The sequence below is a fragment of the Macaca thibetana genome, chromosome 3 (genome assembly GCF_024542745.1).
Source record: "Macaca thibetana thibetana isolate TM-01 chromosome 3, ASM2454274v1, whole genome shotgun sequence".
Taxonomy (NCBI): Eukaryota; Metazoa; Chordata; class Mammalia; order Primates; family Cercopithecidae; genus Macaca; species Macaca thibetana.
The window spans coordinates 30,321,511-30,343,880 of NC_065580.1; the positions used below are offsets into that span (position 1 = coordinate 30,321,511).

A 22,370-nucleotide genomic window follows, 5' to 3' on the forward strand; every position below is an offset into this window, starting at 1 on the left:
ATACATGGCCACAGCTCAGGGTGGTAACTGCAGCTAGAGATGTGTCCCAGGGCAGTTTGGGAGCTGGGGGCACTGATCCAGGAGGGGTAGGGAGGGGTCCAGGAAACTTCCTGTTGGCCAGGAAGATGAAGAGGGTGGGGAGGCAAGGGTGTTTCCGGGAAGGGGCCCAAATTCAGCATGGGTGCCCAGTTAACTAGTGGTGAAGGGAGGTTGGAGGTGGAGGGTACAATGGGGAGTGGGCTTGCTGCCCAACTCATACGGCTGGGGAGGCTGCTGTCTGAACCTGGGGGGCCTTGGAGACCTTGTGAGGAAGAAACTTTACTCTGGAGCAGGAGGGAGTCACGGAGGGCCCTAAACCAGAGAGGGGTATACTCTCTTTAAAGTGACCCCCCTCAAGCTGCAGCATGGAGAGGAGGTTGGAGGGAGCTGACCAGGGCAGGGCTGGGGCAGGAGTTCAGGAGGGAAGCCCTGTGCAAGCTCAGTGCTAGAAACGGGCATGAAACAGGCCAAGTTGATTCAGTACCAGACTCGGAGGAAGGTGCTGAGTCTGCAGGTGGTTCTGTCTGCCTGCTGGTTGAGGAATATTCCTGTTTGAGTCAGTGCTCACTGTTTTAAAGTCTTAATTTGAAAAACATCCTTGAGGTCAGGCTGAACTGAAATTGGCCTCCCAGGGGTCCTGGGGCAGTACTGTAGAACACAGTATCCACACCCTGTACTGTCCACGAACCCTCCCGCTGGGACCCCTTCCCACATCCCCGAGCCCCCGCCCCCAGTTCTTTCAGGCACTCTGCCAACATCCCAGACCTCACTTCTGCCCCAGGACCTTCCCCTCGACCTGGGTCAATCTTCCAGGGGACAGCCAGGCTGCCTCTGCCTCCCCAGGGCCCAGTTTCTTGTGTGGCAGGCCAGAGGGCAGCCAGCCACAGAGAGCACACCCGCAAGGAACAGCCAAGCCTCTGCGACAGCCGCACTTTATTTGGAGTTTTCCACCTAAGCAGCTCCCAGCTGAGCTGCATGACATGTGCAAAGTCCCCTAGAAAGCTGGGCCTCGCAGTGTGTAAAAAAGGCCCCCCATGGGGCAGAGCCGTGCAACCATTTTAAAAAAAGAGACAGTGAGAGAGAAATCCGGCCCCCTGGGAGGCTGGCTTGGGCAGAATGCACATCACTCGGGCCGGTCCATGTGCCAGGCCACTCCTGCTGATTCAGGGGCTGTTTTCTTCTCTGATTGTGCTTTCCTTTCCAAGTCCTTAAAAGTCTGGGGTTGAAGCTACCAGAGGGACCAGACCAAGTCCTCAGGGACAGGGGGGTGGCTGGCCGGCGGTGCAGATTGAGGGTGACCTCACACACAGACACCCACAACACAATGCCCTCCCACTGCTCAGCCCTGCCAGAAAACTCAGGGCTTCCCTGGCCTCGAAGCCCACTTGTCAGCCCCTCATGTCCCAGCCTCTGCCCCTGAGCCTGGCCCCAGTCTGTGAGTTAGCATGTCACATTCCCAGGGAGGGACACTGTCCTAACACAGACAAGGTCCTCCAACCCCCGGGGCGCAGTGGGGTGAGGAGGCTGTGCCTTCACTTCACCCCCAAGGCAGGTGTTTGTAGTGTCTGATTCTGTGCGTGTGTCTGGGTGTGGCACGTGTGTGTGTGTGTAATATGTGTTTGGCTGGAGGTGGGGGCTGAGGCTGGGGAGGCACTTTTGGCATTCAAGGGACCTTGACTTTGAAGGGGCTTCCAGGGACACTTTCGTCACCCCACTTGACGATGAGGATGTAGTCCCCTTTCTCCTTGACGGTGTAGGTGACATTGTACACCCGGTTCCCCATGTGCTTCACGTACACCTCCTCACAGGGGGTCTTGGGGCCGTGCACGCCCACCATCATCATGTTGGTGCCTGGAGAGGGAGGCAGAGGGATGGGCTCACACCAGGGAGTCCCCTACTGTGACCCACACCCTGCTCCCTGACGGCCTCTTGCTCACCCCCCCGCCACCTGCCTGCTTTGCTGCAGTCCACGGTGAAGGAGTTCTTCTGGCCCACGAAGGCCTGGGACAGCCCAGGGCCCCGAGTCACCACCTTGCTGGCATCTGAGGAGAACTTGGGGATGGAGCTGTAGCTGGAGCCCCGGCTTGAGGAAGACTTGGTCACAGTCTCCACCAGAACGGTGGATGTTTCGTGAAGGCTGTGGCCTCCGGACAGCCTCGGACCTTAGGGGCGGGTGGAGGGGGCACAAACCTGGTCAGGAGGGCTTCCTGTTCTTCCCCAGGCAGGGGACCCTCGGCCAGCATTGCCACCCTGTGGGACTCACTGCCTGCATTCGTGGCTCCCCTCAAATTCCTCCAAGGGCCACTCTAGGAGCACAGCCCCATTCCCAGCCAGGGCCCTGAGCTGCCAGCTCCAACTGATGCTCCACCCCAGGGCTGGGGCCTCAGATGCTGTGACCCTCACCCTTGCAGGCTTTGGGAACTCAGGCTAACTCACAGGATAAGAGTCACTTTACAAAGGAACACCCACCCAACGCATCCTACAGACAGCCTCAAGAGGGGAGCTTGCTCAATACTGACTGTGTCTTCTTGGAGCCGAGGAATATGGGAAGCCAGGAGGGAAGAAAGTGATGCTAGAGCCTGAGGAGCCAGCGCAGGCCAGAGCTGAAGGAGTGAGGGGCCGCGATGGAGAGGAATAATGGGACTTTTACACCATCATGCCTGACTCCACAGAATGTGTGCTGTGTAGAGCCAGGCCCACCTCTAGCCCTGGTAAACTGACCATGGTGTCTGGGGTCAGACTATGGTCTGGATGTGCGTGGCCACCGGAGCCCTCCAGGCTGGGCTGGGCTGCAGGTTGGATGCACCGCCCTGAAGCCAGCACTCACCAGTGACCTTGGCCTTGAAAGGGCTGCCCACGATGTGCTGGGGGCCACCGTACTTGATGGCAATGAGGTAGTTGCCAGGGGCCATGGGAGTGTAAGTGACCACGTGGCCCTCAGGACACTCCCGACAGTCCAGCTGCACCTTGGAGGGGCCATCAATGGTGACAGACAAGGCCCCCGAGCCGGCGTTCAGGGTGTTCACGATGAACTCTGATGACACACCTAGAGGCCAGAGGTAGCAAGGCTGAGGGCAGGAAGGGCTTGTGGCCCAAGAGGGGCTGGGCTCCAGTTCCCTGGGCAGCCTCTGTGGGGACTCCTGGCTCAGGAAGCAGGGCTCCTGCCTCTGGAGCAAGGCAGCACCAGACTAGTGGCCAAGCACCCCTAGAAGTCACCCTGTTCCCCAGCTCCAGGCACTCACCAGTAGTGCCTCCCTCGAGCCCAGGACCATAGGCTGACACCAAGCCTGGGTCCCCAGCCTGGCTCTGCTCCCCAACGCGGATCTTGAAGGGACTTCCAGGGATGTGGGCACCATTGAACTTGACATCGATGGAGTGGACGCCATTCTCGTGGGGGATGAAGCGGATGGTATGCTTATCTGTGGATAGAGGGTTGGTGGCTTACCCTCCATCCTTCCCCTCCCCTTCTTAGAAGGCCCCAGCCCAGCAGGGGGTTGGCAGGGGCAGGGCCAGCTCACCACTGTCTAGCTCAGAGACGTAGCACTCCTCCACAGCCCCCGAGGGTGTGTGCACCCGGGCATCAATCACGCCCCGTGCGCCGTTCAGCTGCACAGCAAAGGACGCCGGCTGGTTCACCTTGAGCCCTGTCTCCTGCAAAGGCCAAGGAGGATGCTCAGACTGCTGGGAGACCGGGGCTGGAGCACTCTTCTCTGAAGCCCCACATGGTGCTCACCGTAAGCCCAGCCCAAAGGCTGCCACCACCCTACGCCCAGCCTGGCCCCTGCCTGCCAGACCAGCCTGGGAGCAGGAGGAGCCAGGGTCTGGTATGCAACCCTATACGTGCACCTGCTATCCTAGCTGTGCTTGGTGTGTGGGCGATGAGAGATGATGTACCCTGTCCTGGCTGAGGAAGGAAGGGCCCCACTCTGTGTGAAGCAGGCCGAGAGCAGAGAGCAAGTGCCTGATGGGCTGTGTGGGCTGGCGGTGCCAGAGAGCTCTGAGGTAGGAAGCTGAGTTTGGCTGGACTGGCCTGGGAAAGCTTCCTGGAGGAAGTGGACCAACAGGGAGGACCCAGAAGAAGCACAGAAGGGCTCTGGGGGAGGGATTGGAGCCTGCATTGGGGAACCCGGTTCAGGAGTGGAAGGAGGAGATGCACAAGGACCCTGGATGGGCTAATGTGACCACCCTGAGGGGCAGCCAGGAGGCGCGCGGGATAAGGAGCTGGGGTGAGGCCTAGTCTATGCCCCTTATGCACAAGCTCCTTTACAGTGTGTCCCCTGGACACCTGGCCCCCTGGTTTGCCTGTTTCAGTGTGACTTGCTGAGAGCCTTCCTTGCACATGTCCGCTATGACAGAAGGAAAGGAAGACACCACATCTCTAGAAGTCAGCAGCAAGAGAAAGCAAGCCAGGCTCCCATCGGCCTGGAGAGGACGCAGCCCAGGCTCTGCAGGCCATAGGCATTCCCTTTAGAGGAGCCTCTCACACCCTCTCTGCAAACTGGTTTACTCTTAGTTTGTATAGATTTTATACTCTCATTCTTATAAATGTTGGCATCTAGCATTCTTAGAACAGGAGAAGGTGGAACAAACTAACAAGAAATGGCAGGTGGCAGTAGGACAGGCAAACCCACCCTGAGAAAAGCAGAATGAGGCGTGGCATGCCTGAGTGTAGGGGCTAGCCCACAGGGTCGGAGCCCACCGTCCCCAAGGGCCCCGCCTTGTGCCTTACGGGAAGGGACTTCTAACTGGCCCTTCCAAGGTCACTGCTAAATCCCTGGCCCCATGGACCTGCTGTCCTCAACTCTTACCCATCTCTCAGATAGCAGAAACCCTCCACCCCCACCCTGGGCACAAACCTGGAGGCTGGTGACGGTGAGGCGGCGAGCGTCATCCGAGAGGGAGGCCACAGGCACCACAAAGGGACTGTCCGGGATGTGCTCATCATTGAACTTGATGGAGACCTCATAGTCACCTGGGGAGAGAGACCAGTCAGCATAGGTTCCGGGATGGAGGTTGGCAGGGCGGGAGCCTCCCCACTCTGGCTTTATCCCAGGATAGACTCCGTGGTCAGCACTCAGACCTGGAGACAGACACATGTTTCCGAGGGTGTGGGGTAGAGGGAGATGGGGGCCCCGGGGAGGGGAGTTCTGTGGCCCCAAGCATCTCCTGCCTCTCCAGTGAGCAGAAACCCAGTCTGGGAGGTCAGGCAGGCCCAGCCCCACTGCCAGTGTGGACGCCCACCTGGTTCCTGGACAACATAGGAGACGCCGCAGGAGCCATCTTTGCGATCCTCAAATGCAATCTCCGCCTTGCTAGGACCCTCCACAGCAATGGACAGGCCCCCAGCACCGGCCTCCCGGGTCCAGATGCTGAACTCGGCTGGGGACAGGCAAGGTAGGGGACTTCAGCATCAGTGCCCCTCACATTGGCTGTCCTGACTTCATCCCCACTCCTGGCCATCTGCCCCTTACCTGGCACGCCGGCCACACCTCGCTCCAGCCCTGTGCCTCCGGCCCGCACCTTGTGGGCCCCGCCTTCACCTAGCGGCCCCACAGTGAACTGAAAGGGGCTGCCGGGCACGTGCTGGCCACGGTACTTGACAGCGACCGTATGGGGCCCCATCTCCTGGGGCACAAAGCGCACACTGTAGGCGCTGTCCTCGCCCTCGACGATCTCCGCGGCTTCCATCTTGCCCGATGGGCTGGTCACCTGTGCAGTCATGTCCTGAGAGCTGGCCTCGCCTGCAGGGTTTGGGGGATGTCAGGGCAACACTGGGATTCCTCCTAGCTCTGGCCCTTCCCTCCCCATCAGTTAAACCTCCTCTGCTCAGACCCGCCTGGCCTTCGGGACCAATCTGCCAGCACCAAGCCTGGTCAGCAGCACCCTCCCATCCCACTGTTAAGACCCAGCCGGCCCAGTGCACGGTGCTCACCCTCCTGCTGCCGGGTGATGCTGCCGAAGGAGCCCAGGCGCTCCCGGCCCAGGAAGTCCCCAAACACAGCAGGGAAGGGGTCCCCGCCGACCTGGGTGGACTCCTCCACCCGCACCTCGCGCTTTGTCTCCCCGCCCCGCGTCTTGCTGATTTCCGTGCGCTCCGTGCGGGTGTAGGTGTGGCTGCTGCGTGTGAAGGTGCGCGTCAGGCGCTCCTGGGCAGACACCATCTGGAACCAGTTCCCTGTGTGGTTAAGGGAGCCAGGGTGAGGGAGGGAAGCGAGGGGTAAGGAAGCAGGGTGGAGACCCGACAGGTGGTCTCTGGCCCAGGCCAGTCCTCTCCCACCACTCGCCCCACCCAGGCTCCTCCAGGCTTCTACCTGGGATCTTGAGGTTGAGGTCACAGGTGCTGCCAATGGTGGCGATGGAAGGCGCCTGTCTCCGCCGGGTAATGCTTTCCTTCATGCGGCCCTCGCCGGTCACCTTCACAGTGAAGGGGCTTCCTGAAGTGGGGGGACAAAGGGTGGGTCAGGAACCTCAGACCTCCGGCCTCCTGGTCTCCCTGTCTCTCGCCACCCGACCTCTGCCCAGAGCCTTACCAGGCACGTGCTTGTCAGCAAACTTGATGTTGATGATATAGGTGCCGGGCTCGGTGGGGCAGTAGGTGACTTTGCATGTCCCGTCCTCCATGTCCTCACAGTTGATGTCCACCTTGCTTGGGCCTTCAATACTCAGCCCCAAGCCCCCATACCCTGGGGGAAAGCAAGGAACACATCTCCCTCAGTCCTAGGCTGGCCAAGCCACAGTGCTCTCCTCTCCCCCGACTGCTGGCTGCACCCAGAATGGGCCCGGATGTGTGTAGTGATCACTAACAAAAGTGGCTCAGCGGGAGGAGAGGCAGTGCCACAGGCCAGGCGGTCTGGAAATTTCCCTAAGGTAAGCCTCTTGGATTCCAGTGAGCAAGAGAGGGACAGAAACTCAGGACAGCTAACCTTTCTCTTCAAAGGGAGAGAACTGATGCGGGGCCATTTACTTCCCCCAATGGGCCGCAGAATGCGAATCCTGACACAGACTGGCCAGGAAGTTTTCGAGAGGAGAGTGCAGCCAAGGGGGTGCTGGGCAGGACAGAAGGACAAGTGCCTGTGGGAGGCACCCGCTGGAATGGGGGTCTCTGGGGCAGGAGGTACCTGCATTGCGAGTATCCACGATGAACTCTGCCACCTGGAACGTGTGTCCCTCAGAAAGGCCCTTGCCCCAGACCCGCACCTTGCTGGCGTCCCCGATCTCAGATGGCCCCACCAGGATCTTGAAGGGGCTGTTGGTGACGTGCTTGCCACTCTTGCGCACGCTCACCACATGCTCCCCCACCTCCTTGGGAGTGAAGGAGATCCCTGTGGAAAGGAAGTGTTAGGCAGAGCATCCTGTGGGCCCCCACCCCTGAGGTCTCCGTGAGGCCCCACGCTCACCGATGTGCCGGTTGGGCAGGCGCTTCAGCAGACAGGGCTCCTCGTTGCCCGAGGGGGCACGGATGCTGGCGGTTAGCTGGCTCAGATCACTCTCGGTGATCTTCAGCGACACATCCGTGGAGGTACCCACGTTCAGCTGTGAGGTCCTCATGGAGTCATCGCCTGGTGGGGGAGTTGGGGCATCAGACTGCTGTGACTCCAGACAGGCCCTGCCCTCAAAGGGCTCAGGAATCCTCCTGGGCAGACCCTGCTGGACTCAACAGACATGGGGGGGCCACTCCCAGGTGCACAGAGGCCCAAGGCCTGGAAAGCCCAGTCTGCACTCACATGTGAGCTGCCAGAGACTAAGAGGGGCCTGTACCCCAATTCCACTGTGGGTGCCTCAGTCCTTGTGGACTAAATCCCTAAAGAAAGCCTGCTGCGTTTTAACCCTGAGTCACATGGTGTGATAACAAAACACTAGACTGGACCGCACAGACCCCTTCCTCGCTGTGTGACTGTAATCACGTTGCTTGGCCTCTCTGGGACAGGGGTTCCTTATCCATCAAAAGGATTATCCATGCCCTAACTTCTTTTTTTTTTTTTTTTTTTTTTTTTTTTGCCCTAACTTCTTAAGAGTGACTTCAGGCTGGGCGCGGTGACTCACGCCTGTAATCCCAGCACTTTGGGAGGCCAAAGCGGGCGGATCACGAGGTCAGGAGATCGAGACCATCCTGGCTAACACAGTGAAACCCCGTCGCCACTAAAAATACAAAAAAATTAGCCAGGCGTGGTGGTAGGCACCTGTAGTCCCAGCTACTCGGGAGGCTGAGGCAGGAGAATGGCATGAACCCGGCAGGCGGAGGTTGCAGTGAGCCGAGATTGTGCCACTGCACTCCAATCTGGGTGACAGAGCGAGACTCCATCTCAAAAAACAAAAACAACAACAACAAAAGGTGACTTCAAAGACTAAATGAGGCAATGTGTTCTCAGGCACAGGAGTGGCTGACTGCTTCTTAGCTGCCGTGGAGAACACAGTGTTTTTACATTTTTCAAAATATGACCCCTTACAACTTGAAGGGCCTCTGCCTTAATGTCATGAGTGACTTGAACAGGCTGGGCTTGCACATCTGTGCAGTGTATGTGGTGTGTGTGTCTCATGGGCTGCACGTCCCCATACACCCGCCTCACCTGTGATCTTGGCGGTGAAGGGGCTCCCCGGGATGTGCTTGTCATCGAAGCGCACGATGATGCTGTAGTCTCCAGGTGCGGTCGGCAGGTAGGACACGGTGCAGGTGCCATCCTTGTTGTCCTTACAGGTGATCTCTGCCTTGGATGGGCCCTCCACGGCCAACGACAGACCCCCTGTAGGTGGAGGTGTGGCCAAAATCAGAGGTCCTGCCCTCACCCCTGCCCCTGGCAAGTCCCCACCCCAGCCCCCAGCCTGCAGCTCCCTCACCTTCTCCAGCATCTTTGGTGACAATGGTGAAGGTGGCTGGCTTGTTGACCATGCCATGGCTCAGGCCTGGCCCATAGGCACTGACATGGCGGCTGTTGATGGCATCTACATAGAACTGCAAGGGGCTCCCTGGGGGAACAGGGAAAAAGGGGGCTGGGTCAGCGTCAGGGATTGTCTGAGCCCACCTTGGCCCCAGCACCTTCCAGCAGCCTCCCTGCCAACCCCCTCCGTCTGTGCCGTAGGGACCCGGCTCATGGAGGTCTGCTTCTCACCAGGGTATAAGCCTCCCTGGGACCTCGCCTGGTGTCTGCACACAGCAGGTGCTCAATAAATATTTGTTGAAAGCAGGAAGGCAGGACTGCAGCTGCTGCCTGCTCCTCTCACCCAAGCCCCAGCCCAGCCCAGCCCTCAACTCACCAGGGATGTGGTTGCCGTCATACTTGATCCCCATCTGGTGCAGGCCTTTCTCGGTGGGTGCGTACCTCACCGTGATGGTGCCGTCCTTGTTGTCGGTGATGTTGGGCCGCGCCGTCTTCCCTGAGGGCATCCGCACCTCTCCTGCAGGGCAGACACAGTTACATGGGGACCCTGATTTCCCCCACTGCAACCTCCCTGCTGTCCCAGGCCTGGTCCTGAGTGCTTCTGCTGCCACCTGAGAGGCCACGCACCAGGAGACAGCCTGTGGCAGTGGCCTGAGCCCTGAACTGGGGACAGATGGCTTGCACCTGAGTTCTGGCTCTGCCCAACTTGTTGTGTGACCCTGGATAGAGCTCACTTCCTCTCTCTGGGCCTTGGTTTTCATCTCTAAGACACGGGGCTGGACCTGGAAGAGGGTATCTCCCCTCAGCCCTCATGCCTGGGGGCCACAGGGCCGTACCTGTGAGCTCCCCTTTCTGCACTGCGAAGGGGATGACCAGGTTGAAGGGCCTCAGCATGGATTCCATTGGCTCCACAGGCACCACTGGCTCCTCTGTGGCCTGCAGCAGGTGAGAGGGAATAGTCAGTGACTGGGGAAGGCTCGGGAGTTTGGCTCATGCCATGACTGAAGCTGGAGAGTGAGGAAAGAACAAGGTAGTTAATGGTGAAACCAGTGTGGCAGGAGAGGTGCATCAGCTGCAAGAGAAGGAGTGCTGTGCCCAAGTGGGGTTCCATCTGCCCAGCCTGACTCCTGCCTGCTCCCCAAGAGGCCCCCAGACCATGTCCCTGCCCTGGCTGCAGAGGAGTAGAGAGAAGAAATGAAGGAAGGGGAAGAGGAGAAGGAGGACATCGCCTGGTGGGAGGCGCAGTACCCAGTGTGTGGGGCGGGCGCCAGGCCGGGGAGGAGCGTAGGACTGGCGCAGCTGTGGCACTTCAGAGGGCTCCTCCTCATGCGGCAGGGGGTCACATGCCTGGGGAGGCAAGGCATGGGGGCACAGGGTGTGGAAGCCTCACAGGCCTAGGGGCTGACTCAGAGAATGGTCCAGGAACCTGAAATGCTGGCTGATATATTGGGTGCTCGCCCCTCGGAGGGCTTCATCTTCCTGCAGGGAAGCCTCTGGGGAGATGGAGCTGGGGATGGTGGAGAACACAGTGGGTTCCTCCACAGAGAGCTGATAGCACTGGGCAGAGGGCAGGACCATGCTCTCCTCCCATTTCGGAGGGCTGTGGGGAAAGCTAAGGCTCCATCCAGGAGCACTCTGGCCCCAGGAGCCCTCAGAGAAGTGGGATTCCTTGGGGACAGTTATCGGGGATCCCTGCTGCTGCTAAAAGGGCCAGGCCACCCTCCCCAGCCATCTAGTCTTGCTGTGGCTACAGAACTTACCAGTACGTGGAAGGGGCTGTTCGGGATGTGCTCGCCCCCGAAGCGGATGGTGATGACGTACTTGCCCGGCTCGGGCGCTGTGTAGTAGATGTCAAAGGTACCATCGTGGTTCTCAACCACGTCCACATCGAGCTCTGCCCCATCCGGCGTGGACACCGTGCATGTCACCTTCCCCTCGCCGGCTGCCTTGGCATCCACTGTGATCACCGTCTCCTGCCCAATCTGGATTCGGGGGCCCAGGCAGGCACCTGCCATGTGGGAGATCCTGCTCAGGGCGCTGGAGGGCTGGAGCCAGCCCTCTCTGTTCCCACTGCCCACCCCCTACCTCCAACCACCCTGGCCCACAGCAAGAAGAGGAGAGAAAGGGCACTCACCCAGGCCGTGGCCTCCAATGGACACTGGAAAGAGAGAACAGAGTGAGGCCAGGCGGTGCCCAGCGCGGGCTGGGGCATTGGGCAGGGATGAGGGAGGGGCCAGGGCTAGGGCATGTGTGCTCTCTGACCAGCGGAACCCTGGGGACCAGGCCAGGGCTGTGGAGGGGCTTTGAGGGGCTGGGTGGTGAGCAGGGCACAGGCAGCGGGTGGGCATCCACCTGTGACGAGGCACTTGCTGGCGTCCCCGGTGGGCAGAGCATGGATGCGGAAGGGTGAGTAGGGGATCTCATCGCCGCCATACTTGATGGTGATGGTGTACCGGCCGCTCATGTCTGGCAGGTAGGACACAGTGTACGTGCCATCCCCATTGTCCCGGATGTTGGCCTTCTTGGGTTTACCCTCGGGGTCCTGAGGGAGAAGCAGAGGTCAAGGCCCGCCTGTGCCTGGAGCATGACCTGGGGGGTGGGCTGCGCAGAGACTCACCAGGATCTGGACCGTGAGCAACCCCTCGCCCGCGTCCCTTGCGTCGATGGTGAACTCCACAGGCAGACTGGCAGGGATCCCAGAGGCATTGAGGCCTGGGCCGCTGGCTCTCACCTTGCTGGCATCATGAGCTGGAAGGACCTTGATCTTGAAAGGGCTTGAGGAGCAGAAGAGATAAACAGTTGGCTGGGGGGCATGGACGGGGCGGAGGGGTGATCTCATCTTCAGCCAGAGTCCTCCCCATAGACATACAGGAAGGGGGACTGTGGGGCAGGCAGGAGAGGCCAGTTCCCAGAAGCCGATGACATTCCGAGTCTGGGGGCGGGGGCACTCTGGGACTCCCTTGACAGACCCAGGGCACTTCTCCATTCCCCAGGAAGGTGCTGTAGGAGGGTCCAGGAGGAGGCCCTGGCCCAGGCCTCCTGCACTTTTCCTAAGGCGCTAGTTTTGCTGTAAAAGCTCCTGGGGCAGGATAGCCTCAGGGCAGAGAGCCCTGGGGAACAGCAGGATGGGGCAGTGAGACTGGACGAGGCTGACAGCTGGGAAGGGCTCTCCCGGGGACCCCAGCAGTGACCCTGCAGTGCCGCCCTAGCAGGAGCACCCCCAGAGCTCAGTCATAGCACAGGAGCCCAGTGCTGGTCCTCACCTGCGTGGCACCTCCTGGTCCGCATACTTGACAGCTACCGTGTAGGGCCCATCAGTGGCTGGGGTGTAGTGGACAGTGTGGGTGCCATCTCCATTGTCCCGCACCTCCACAGGCTCGGCCACACCTGGGCAAGGTGCGCAGGGTCAGCAGAGCCTCCGGGCATCCTGCCCCACCTCCTTCCTCCCTGCCCCAGCCATTCTATACCTGTGGGGCCCAGCACAGCCACCTGCAGGGGTGCCCGGCCAGCTTGACTGCAGTCCACTGTGAAGGTCTGGGGGACCCGGGCCCTGACACCAGCCCCCAGCCCTGGCCCCGAGCACTTCACCTTTCCAGGGTCCACCACATCCTTCACCGGCACCCGGAATGGGCTCCCTGTGAGGAGAAGGACATCAGACCCTGCCACAAGCCCTGATGGGTCCCCCTGATGCTGAGGAGCCTTGGAGGAGGAGGCCTTCCCTGCCTTTGAAATGCCCATAGGGAAGCCAGACCAACATGGGAAAATGCCTAGGAACTTGCTAAGAAAACACACACAAGAATAAATGAACTTGACTGAGGCTGGGCAAATCTCACTCATGTGGGTCCCAGGCCTGGAAGAGAAGGCCTTCCTAAATTAATAAACTGAAAATAAAATGTTTTTAAAAATGAAATGTATTTCTGACACTGTGTCTGAAATAATAAAAAGATGGGAAATTAGATAAGGGAAAATACTTCCAATTTCAGCAGTCCCAAGTCATGCAATATTTGAAGACATAACCTGTCCAGGCAGCTGGGCCTGCAGAAGGCAAGGGGAATTCTGCAGACGATGCGGGCAAGAAGGCCCAAGGCTGGCCTGAGCCACCAAGAGGAGTGGGCGGTGTCTGAGTTTCCAGACACACACTGAGCAGTGGACCTGCACAGCCGACGTCTCGAGCTCCAGGCAAGGGGCTAGGAGGCCAGAGCGTGTTCCTGGGATTGACTGGGGGGCTGTCGCATCAACCCTCACTGCCTGCCTCCTCCACGTCCTCCCTCTGGCTGGGCTCCAGCCCCGACCTGCTCTCAGCTATCCTCTCTATGAATGTTCTCATCTAACTTCCTTCCAGTTTCCCCCTTGTGGGGTGAGCATCCTGCATCCTCCCTTGTCTTCCCTGAGGCCCCGACCACTCTCTCTGCACACCTGGGATGGGCCGCCCCCCGAAGGTGATGTTGACGTCATAGTCTCCAGGGGTGAAGGGGATGTACTCCACAGTGCAGCTACCATCCTTGTTGTCCTTGCAGGACATCTTGGCTTCCGAGGGACCCTCGATGGCTAGGCCAAGGCCCCCGGTGCCGGCTCCCCTGAGAGATGACACCCCCCCATCAGCTTCATAAGACCAGTGAGTGAAGATGAGGGAGTAGCTGAATGGGGGGACAGGGAGGAAAGAGGGCAGGCCGCTGGGGACCCAGCTGAGGAGAAATGAGCCAGGGGCTGATCTGGAGTCCTGTCGGGCGGTCTGCTCCTGCCTCACCCCAGAGAGAGGATGGGGTGGGGCTGAGGTACAGACAGAGGGACGAGCAAGGAGGGCCGGGGGCTGGGAAAGGGTGGTCACAGGTTTAGGCTAGCAAATGGGGAGGATACCTGGTCTCCACAGTGAAGCGGTTGGCCTTGTTAACCAAGCCACCCTCCAGGCCTGGCCCGAAGGCCCGGACGCGGGTGGGATCACAGCCCTCAGTGACACCCACTCGGAAGGGGCTCTTGGGCACAGCGACCTCATCATACAGGACCTCCACCAAATGCACGCCTGGAAGCCAGCCACAGGGGCATCAATCAGGGAGTGTGCACCCCCACCACCCCTCCTGCCCCGAGCGCAATATCATCAGAGGCCGGCCCTGCCCGCTCGCCCGGCCCTCCACTGGCCCTCACCCTCCTCGTAGGCGGTGTACTGTACTCGGTAGGTGCCGTCCCCATTGTCTGTCACATAAGTGTCTGTCTTGGCCCCCGAGGGGTTGAGCACGCGAGCCGTCACGTGGTTGCCGCCTGTGGCTGTTAAGGATCTTGCATCCACAGTGAACTCAGTGGTCACCTCCCGCAGGACACCTGGAGCCCAGGGGTGGCATGCTCAGCAGGGGTGGGGGCAGCCTTCACACAGATGCTCCCTCTCCTCTCCCCCTCCTCTCCCTCTCCTCTCCTTCTCCTCTTCCCCTCCTCCCCCCTCCTCTCCCACTCCCCAACTCCCAGGCTGCTCCTCTGATCAGAGGCTGGGCCCCCTACCCTCCCCTGCACCTCCGTGAGCTCCAGCCTCTGCCTTCACTCCCTTCTCCATGTAGTGACATTCTCTGTTCACATGAGTCACCCACCAGGCTGTGGGCCTGGGTCTTGCATCCCTCTGCCGTGCCCCATGCCTAGCCAGGGTCTGGCCCCGGCAGATGGCCCATTCCCACTTACTGTCTCCTGACTCTTGTCATCCTCTACCCCAGAGCTTTCCCCCTGCCCCCCTCCAGAGCAGAGTTGTAGCTTTTTGCATCAGAGTACCCCTTAAGCACATGAAAGAAGAGACCTCTCCAGAAAAACGCCCAGAGGCAGGTGCAGTTTTGCCACAAGAGCGGAGGCCAGTCTCCACTCCCAGTCTTCCCCTCCACTCCTTCTCTGGGGCTTCTGGGCCAGTAGGGACTTTAGGGCTGCCCTGAGAGCCCTCCCTTCATGCCAGGTGGCTCCCCCAGCCCTCAGCTCTGCTTCCCTCCCTCCCACTGACTATCCAGCTCCTGCACCTGCCACTTGACCTCACTTGGCTCCTCCTGACCACTCACCATGTGGCTCAACACCAGGCCCTGAGACCTTGACGCCACTGGTATCGACCGCAGGCTGCACATGGACGCGGGTGGGGAATTTGGGCACCGGATGCCCGCCATATTTGATGGTAATGGTGTAGGTGCCGGGGAAGGCAGGGCTGTAGGTGATGTGGTAGGTGCCATCCGCATTATTGTGAATCAGCACCTCGGCCTTGACCCCGGCATCCGACAGGATCTCAATGGTCAGCTCTGCCTCGCCTGCCTCTGAGCAGTCCACAGTGAAGGTGGCTGCCTCACCGGCCTTGCCGCGCTCCAGGCCCGGCCCACTGGCCCGCACCTTGCTTGGGTCAAACACGGGCCGGATGGTAGCTTTGAAGGGCGAGCCAGGGATGTGGGCTTCGGCAAACAGGATGTTGATGGTGTACTCGCCAGGCTCCGTGGGCAGGTAGCTGACAGCACACGAGCCATCACCATTGTCCTGGCACTCGATCTTGGCCTCGCAGGGGCCCTCCACGGTCAGCCCCAGGCCACCTGTGCCAGCCCCCTTGGTGTCGATGGAGAATGGTGCGGGGGTGCCTACCAGTCCACCCTTGAGACCGGGGCCGTAAGCACAAACCTAGGGGAAGAGGCAGGTGTGTGGGTTCCCTGCACCCGGCCTTCCCATCCCAGCCTTCATGGCCCCCACCCAACTCATCACCTCCAACTGTGGCTGCTATTGCAGACTGAGTGCTTATAACAATTCCAGGTGATGACATGGAGGCAGAGAGATGAAGCAATTTCCCCAGGTAGTGGATCTGGGATTCAAGCCCAGGTCTGACTCCAAGGCCAGGCTCTTAATAGCTAAGTTGTCTCCAAGGAAGGTGGTGGGGTGGGGCTGGTCTCAGTCCCACGTTCTTGGCTGTGCCCACTCCAGGCACATAAGTCCCTCTGGCCTCTGCCCCCTATGACTCTTCCAGCTTCCCGACAAGTCCCCAACTCCCAGCCCCAACCAGCTCCTATCTCCTCACCTTGGAGGGATCAGGGGGCAGGACACCCTCCACAGCAAAGGGGCTGCCAGGCACTGGGTGACCATCGTAGGTGATGTCCACCTTGTAGGGCCCCTCCTCCGGGGGCATGTAGCGCACAGCCTGGGCTTCCGCTCCGCCGCCTGGCTCCAGCTTGCAGGGGATGGGCCGGCGAGAGGGCGAAGTCATCCGCACGTCCAGTTGGCCTTGACCGCCAGCCCCTCGTGTGTTCACAGAGAATGCTTGTTCCTGTCCCACAGCCACCTCTGCGTGGAGGACAAGTGACACCATGAGGAGACTCCGGTCCACCCCACCCGAACACCCCTCACTCCCAGGGTGGCTCTTGCCCCACTTACTGCTATTGAGGCCCTGAACTTTGATTTTGCTGAGGTCCAGCGGGGGTGCCACATTCACCACAAAGGGGCTCTTGGGGACAGGGTCCCCGCCGTAGGTCACTGTCACTGCCATGTTGCCCTGTTGGGTACAATGGTAGGTCAGAACTGGGTATAAGGCACGGTCCTGCAACATCCTGGTGGTGAATATGGGCTCTGAAGCTCAGATCCACCACAAGAGTGAGGGCAGGAGGCAGCGAAGGCATGGAGGATCCAGAACTGGTCCCGTGGGACTGGAGGAGGGAGACCCAGAGCTCCGACAGTCCAGTCGGGCGGGGGCATGGGAGGGGCAGAGCGCACCTGCTGGACAGCGGTGTACTTGACAGTGTAGGAATAGTCATGGTTGTCTATGATCTCAAAGTCCCGCACAGCCTCGCCCTTGGCTGTCCCTGCAAACTGCACATCCAACTTGGCCTTGCCGGCTCCCTTGGTCAGCACCGTGAAGTGGGTGGGCTTCCCAACTTCCACACCTGAGGAGCCACCCAGAGATGTGGTGAGGGCCTGGTAGCCACTTAACCCCAACCTCGAGCCAGGCCCAGCCCCTGCCCAGACACTCACCTGTGCGATTCAGCCCAGGGCCCTCAGCCTTGACTTTGCTGGCATCGTGGGATGGGTCCACCTTGATGTGGAAGGGGCTGGCGGGGATCTCCTGGATGTGGAGGAGGCTCAGTCAAGGCTCTCGAGGGGAACACACCCCTGCTGTTGGGCTAGATGTGGCTCAGGACACACCCAGGGGACCCAGCATAGACAGGGGCAGCCTCCAAAAGAGTCCCCTTTGCTTCCTCTGAGGCATCCTGCCTCACACAGGTAGCGCTCCACCATGTCTGTGGAATCATCCCTCCCTGTCCCGTGACAGCATCTCCAGCTGCCTTCTAGAGCTGGGAGGTACCAGGAGCTTGGGTACCTGGTTGGCAAACAGCACCATGATGGTGTAGCGGCCCGCCCCCGGTGGCGTGTACTTGACGGTGAAGGTGTCATTGTCATTCTTGATGATGTCGAAGTCGATGTCAGCCTCTGCAGGGCCCACCACGCCGGGGGCGCACTTGATGCCAATGCTCACGTCACCTGCAGAGAGGCGGGCACCGCTGTGAGTCAGGCTCAGCCCCCCAACCCGACTCACCCCTGCCCCCCTCCCAGACCCGCCCCTTCTGGCTGGGCGCACCTTGCCCTGCCTCGCTGCAGTCCACGGTGAAGTAGGTGGGCTCGTTGGCCTTGAGGCCCGTCTTCTCCACGCCGGGGCCGTACACTTTCACCCGCTCGGGGTGGCTGCCCTCGCCCACGTTCACCTGCAGGAGGGGTCACAGCTCAGCGTGGTGACCTCCCTCAAGGCTCATCCTCCTGCCCAGCGCACCCAGCCTAGCCTCAGTGGCACCAGCCCAAGCCTCAGTCCCAGCCTGAGCCCAGGGACAACAGGGACTCTAGCGAGGCGCCCACCCTCCCTCAAGGACCTCTGGTGGTGGGCACGGGGCAGGCTGGGAGGACGCACCCGGAAGGGGCTCTTGGGCACGTTTACGCCTCCCCAGGAGATGATGATGGTGTGCTTAATGGGCTTGGTGGGCACGTAGGAGCAGCGGAAGGTGCCATCGCCGTTGGGGATCACCTTGATGTCGATGGGACAGCCGTCCGCGTCCTGTGGGCATCACCCAAGCAAAGTTCATAGCTGTGGCCTCTGCAGAGCGCCCTCTGCTGGCCACAGGTGAACCCAGCGCCTCCTTTCCCACTGCCAACGCGCAGGCACTCCCACCCCCACACCAGTCACTGAGGCCACCAGAGCCCAGGGCCACATGCTCTGGTGGCCAGAGCCCACCCTTGGAGCCTGGAGGCCTGGCTCAAGGCCATCTGTATGGCTTGCTCTCCCAGCCTAGGTTTCCTCAACTCTGAAATGTGTTGGACAGGAAGAGTGTGGACTAAATTTATGTTCCTAAAATTGAATCATGAGCCGTTCAAAGAAGAATCACCCTCTTAGATTCTCAAGACTATGTTCATTAACTTCTAGGGGTCAATGGACACCAGTCTGAGAAACCTTGTCTTATTCAATGAAACAATCTTCAATTACAAATTAGCACAAAAATGACTCTTTGGTAAAATACATTTTTAGGTTATCATCATTAAGAAAACACAAAATTTGGCCCGCCGTGGTGGCTCACGCCTGTAATCCCAGCACTCTGGGAGGCCGAGGCAGGCGGATCATAAGGTCAGGAGATCGAGACCATCCCGGTCTCTACTAAAAAACACACAAAAAATTAGCCGGGCGTGGTGGCGGGCACCTGTAATCCCAGCTACTTGGGAGGCTGAGGCAGGAGAATGGCATGAACCCAGGGGGCGGAGCTTGCAGTGAGTGTTGTTCCTGGGCAACAGAGCAAGACTCCATCTCAAAAAAAAAAAAAGAAAAGAAAACACAAAATTTAAAATTTTCCATGGTACTGATGGGCCCATGAGTATCAGTCCTGCCTGATCTTCTGTGATGTTGTCATTTCCTGCCGGGAGGTCTCTGCCTCTGGCCTGGCCCTGCCTTCCAGGGTCCCTGCCATAGGTAGTAAGGGCAGCAGAGACTGGATAATGACCTACCTGGGCATAGAGCTTCAGGTCTCCCTTGCCAGCTGCACGGGCATCAATGGTGAACTCAGCGGGCTTGTCCACGATGCAGCCTGTAGGCTCCAGGCCAGGCCCAAAGGCCTTCACCTGTGTGGAGGGAAGAAGGCTGGGTTGGGGACGGGAGGAGAACCGGCTTGCCCCACCCCGGGGGCAGGTGTGTGGAATCTGGGACCATACCTTATCTGGGAAGCAGTCAGGTGGGGCGGGCAAGATGTGGGCAATGAAGGGTGAGTCTCGGATGTCCTCGTCGTCACAGATGACGTGCACAGCGTACTCCCCAGGCTCCGTAGGCCAGTACCGCACATCGCAGGAGCCATCCCCCTTGTCATCACATTCGATCTTGGCTTGTGAGGGCCCCTCGATGGAGAAGCCTGGGGCGAGGTCAGGGAGGGTCAGAGGGTCCAGCATCAGGCAAGACCCTTCCATCCCCCAGTTCCCCTCTGGCCGCCTCATGTCCCATCTCCCTGCTCACCCCAGCACTCCCCAGCATGCTCACTGCACCCATTACCCACAGCGCCCCCTGCTGCCCTCCCCGACAGCACTCCCTCCTCCTGCCCCTCAGCCACTTACCCAGTGTCCCCACCTCGGTGCCAATGGCTTCCACCACAAAGTCAGCTGACTTGCCCACCTGGCCAGTCTCCAAACCAGGACCCCAGGCCCGGACCTTTTGCACTCCTGCCTCTGGGCTCACCTGTACCTCAAAGGGGCTGAGCAGAGAGGGAGCTGGCGTCTACTCCAGGAAGTGACCCCCGAGGTCCCCCTCCATCTCCCCTCAAACTCCCCCGCAGCCCACTGCCCTTCATCCCTCCCTGTGATGTCCTAGACAGGACAGCATGGGGGGCGCAAGGTACTTACCTGCGAGGGATGGCATAGCCGCCCCACGTGATGGTCACCACATACTTCCCAGGCACTACCGGGTAGTACTCGCACTCGAACACACCGTCCCCAGCCTCCCGCACCTTCACTGGCTCCTCTGTGCCCTCTGAGGAGAGGGAGGCAAGGTGTGGGGATAGAAGGCAGATCAATAGCCTTGAAGTCCCAGCTCCTCAATCCCCTCAAGGAGCCATGGGGACCCCGACCCAGCCTGAGGGCAGTGCTCTAGTGAGCAGTGCTGCAACTCAGGGCAGGGACCACTTGTCATCCCTGTACATAACACCCCATAGAGCACTTAGGGTGGAGAGAATCATTCCTGGCTTGAGACCAAGAAACTGAGGCAGAGAGGAGACAATGTGCCTGAGATTCTGGGGTGCCTCTGGTCACTGTGGAGCTGTGGTGCGGGCTGTCACTGCCCTCTGGGAGTCAGAACCACTGGCCATACTTCCCTCCTGATCCCCCAGCCTCACCCTCACGACCCTGGGCTCTGGCACTCACTTGGCCCCTTGACTGTGACCTTGAGCTCCCCGCTGCCGGCACCCTTGGTAAACACCTTGAAGTCAGCCACCTCTTTCACACGAACACCCTTGGGCTGCAGGCCTCGCCCAGAGGCGCGGCAGGCATTGGGGTTACAGGCTAGAGAAGAAACAGAAAGGAGGTTGGGGGTGCTGAGGAGCCTTGGACTACTAGCCCCCACCTCCCTGTGCACAGTGCTTCTAACCCCTCCCAGGCACAGGCAGTGGCCCACAGCGCTGCTCTGGAGCCCTTTGTGCCCCCAACACAACTGGGGCTGCTGGGCTGGAGCTGGTACAGGCCCCAGATCAGGCAGGTTACAAGAAAGCTTCCGAGCCAGTGCCACTGGGGAAATGCATGGCAGAGCCTGGGCTGAGGGTGGGCTCAGAGAGACAGGGAAGTCCCCTTTACCCACCCCCAGGCCATCCATCTAGAGCCCTCTGGGCCTCTCAGAGCACCAAAGCAACCTTAGGATCTAAGTCATGCCACAAAACATCCAGCAATGCCACGGAACAAGAGCTACTTCATAGAACTCGAAGCCTGCCATAGAACACAGGCAACTTATGGACATCAGCCTACCACAGACCGTGGCCAGTGGCAATGAGCCCAGGCCTTGCCATGGAACACAGGCAAAGGAATAGGAATCTCAGCCTGCCACAGAATCCAGAAAATGGCATGGAACCCACAGGTGCTACAGGCAACGACACATATTCCAGGACTACCATGACCACAGGCAATGGCACTGCCCAAGGGGTACCACAGAACACAGGCAGAGCTCAGAGCCCAGATTTCATCACAGAAATCACCAGGCAAGTGGCAAAGACACTAGACCTGCCACAGAACACAGACAATGGCATGGGACCTGGGGCCTGCCACAGGATGCCATGGAAGTGGGGCGATTCCACACTGCCCGGGCCAGGCCACACAGCGCAGGTGAGGCCAGTCAGCTACGGCCATGCCTGGCCCCGCCTCCACTGGAAAGCATTAACGTGGCACCACTCTCTTGGCCTGGTGGACGATGGGCACTGAGTGTAGGGAGAGAACAAGTGGGGCAGTCACCACCCGAGGGCCTGGTGTGAGGACAGTGCTCCCCAGATATGCCCCCACCCGTACGGCCCCGTCACTTCCGCTCAGCCCTCCCAGTGTGGCACGTGTTCTGGGACCCTCCACTGTGGCCTCCCAGCCCTGCTCTCAGGGACTCCAGCCACCTTGGGGGTGGGGAGGAGGACTCAGGGAGGGGGTCTCTGCAGAGCCCGGCCCCAGCTCTTCCTCTTGCCCCTTGCAAACCTCAGCCAGCCGTGCCCCTCTGCACCATGGAGTTAGTGCTTCATGTCCCCCCAGTCCTCAGGACTAGAACTTGGTGGCAATTCTCTGCATCCTGGCTTTGGTGAGGGCTACCGTGGGGAGCGGTGAAGGGCCCTTACCTTCTGACACGTGGACAGGGAAGGGACTGCGGGTGATGGGGGCACCCGCAAAGGCCACATGTACGGTGTGTGGCCCCTCCATGACAGGTCTGTATGTGCAGCGGAACGTGCTGTCACCCTTGTCCTCCAGGGCGACCTCCACTGTGTCCCGCCGGCCCTGTGGGTCCACGATCACCACAGCAACGTCGCCAGTGCCGGCCCCTGCCGAAAACAGAGGCTGTCAGCACCCACTCTGGACACACAGCTGCCCCAGTGCCTTCACCCTGAGGCTGCCCACCCTCTGGCTGGCATCCCTGCCCCAGCCCCACCTCCCACAGCCCCACACGGTCAGGGGCTTTCCGCCTGCACCCCACTGGTGCCCGTCCTACCCGCAGTGTAGATGTCAAAGTAGGTGGGTTTGTTGGCCACATTGCCCACAGGTTCCAGGCCAGGACCACGGGCTGACACCTTGTTGGCATCTCCCAGGGCCATGCCCACGTTCACCTCAAAGGGACTGCGTTCAATGTTCTGGCCAGCAAAGAGCACGGTCACCTAGGGGTCAGAGGTCAAAGGTTAGCTTCTAGAGGAGAGCAGTCCTGAGGGGGGCAGAGGGGCACAGCCACACCAAGGAGGGTGAGAGGAGGGCAGCTGGGGCTCTGGGCAGGGG

At 60.1% G+C, this 22,370-nt stretch overlaps 1 protein-coding gene across 2 annotated transcripts in view; it reads right to left on the bottom strand.

The window, feature by feature from the left end:
* Positions 1 to 957: 957 nt before the first annotated feature.
* Positions 958 to 22,370, bottom strand: part of LOC126951163 (filamin-C) — a 29,092-nt gene continuing 7,679 nt past the window's right edge. Inside the window, exons 7-48 of one of the 2 annotated variants that reach the window (XM_050785046.1) lie at positions 22,093 to 22,255; positions 21,725 to 21,925; positions 20,286 to 20,423; positions 19,770 to 19,896; positions 19,485 to 19,621; positions 19,092 to 19,285; positions 18,888 to 19,001; positions 17,806 to 17,949; positions 17,482 to 17,605; positions 17,224 to 17,384; positions 16,878 to 16,968; positions 16,620 to 16,789; positions 16,284 to 16,401; positions 15,931 to 16,193; positions 14,942 to 15,539; positions 14,058 to 14,231; positions 13,773 to 13,935; positions 13,332 to 13,492; positions 12,383 to 12,550; positions 12,179 to 12,302; positions 11,533 to 11,689; positions 11,268 to 11,457; positions 11,050 to 11,073; positions 10,676 to 10,923; positions 10,164 to 10,262; positions 9,752 to 9,851; positions 9,292 to 9,432; positions 8,875 to 9,003; positions 8,607 to 8,780; positions 7,437 to 7,598; positions 7,158 to 7,361; positions 6,570 to 6,722; positions 6,351 to 6,473; positions 5,972 to 6,214; positions 5,511 to 5,780; positions 5,281 to 5,418; positions 4,896 to 5,011; positions 3,558 to 3,690; positions 3,282 to 3,458; positions 2,867 to 3,085; positions 1,992 to 2,201; positions 958 to 1,890 (exon numbers count right to left, since the gene is read on the bottom strand). In XM_050785046.1, the coding sequence (XP_050641003.1) occupies positions 1,703 to 1,890; positions 1,992 to 2,201; positions 2,867 to 3,085; positions 3,282 to 3,458; positions 3,558 to 3,690; positions 4,896 to 5,011; positions 5,281 to 5,418; positions 5,511 to 5,780; positions 5,972 to 6,214; positions 6,351 to 6,473; positions 6,570 to 6,722; positions 7,158 to 7,361; positions 7,437 to 7,598; positions 8,607 to 8,780; positions 8,875 to 9,003; positions 9,292 to 9,432; positions 9,752 to 9,851; positions 10,164 to 10,262; positions 10,676 to 10,923; positions 11,050 to 11,073; positions 11,268 to 11,457; positions 11,533 to 11,689; positions 12,179 to 12,302; positions 12,383 to 12,550; positions 13,332 to 13,492; positions 13,773 to 13,935; positions 14,058 to 14,231; positions 14,942 to 15,539; positions 15,931 to 16,193; positions 16,284 to 16,401; positions 16,620 to 16,789; positions 16,878 to 16,968; positions 17,224 to 17,384; positions 17,482 to 17,605; positions 17,806 to 17,949; positions 18,888 to 19,001; positions 19,092 to 19,285; positions 19,485 to 19,621; positions 19,770 to 19,896; positions 20,286 to 20,423; positions 21,725 to 21,925; positions 22,093 to 22,255 (7,131 nt within the window). In that variant the 3' untranslated portion in view covers positions 958 to 1,702. The remainder of the gene's footprint in view (positions 1,891 to 1,991; positions 2,202 to 2,866; positions 3,086 to 3,281; positions 3,459 to 3,557; positions 3,691 to 4,895; positions 5,012 to 5,280; positions 5,419 to 5,510; positions 5,781 to 5,971; positions 6,215 to 6,350; positions 6,474 to 6,569; positions 6,723 to 7,157; positions 7,362 to 7,436; positions 7,599 to 8,606; positions 8,781 to 8,874; positions 9,004 to 9,291; positions 9,433 to 9,751; positions 9,852 to 10,163; positions 10,263 to 10,675; positions 10,924 to 11,049; positions 11,074 to 11,267; positions 11,458 to 11,532; positions 11,690 to 12,178; positions 12,303 to 12,382; positions 12,551 to 13,331; positions 13,493 to 13,772; positions 13,936 to 14,057; positions 14,232 to 14,941; positions 15,540 to 15,930; positions 16,194 to 16,283; positions 16,402 to 16,619; positions 16,790 to 16,877; positions 16,969 to 17,223; positions 17,385 to 17,481; positions 17,606 to 17,805; positions 17,950 to 18,887; positions 19,002 to 19,091; positions 19,286 to 19,484; positions 19,622 to 19,769; positions 19,897 to 20,285; positions 20,424 to 21,724; positions 21,926 to 22,092; positions 22,256 to 22,370) is intronic. The other variant, XM_050785045.1, reaches the window with a different exon arrangement.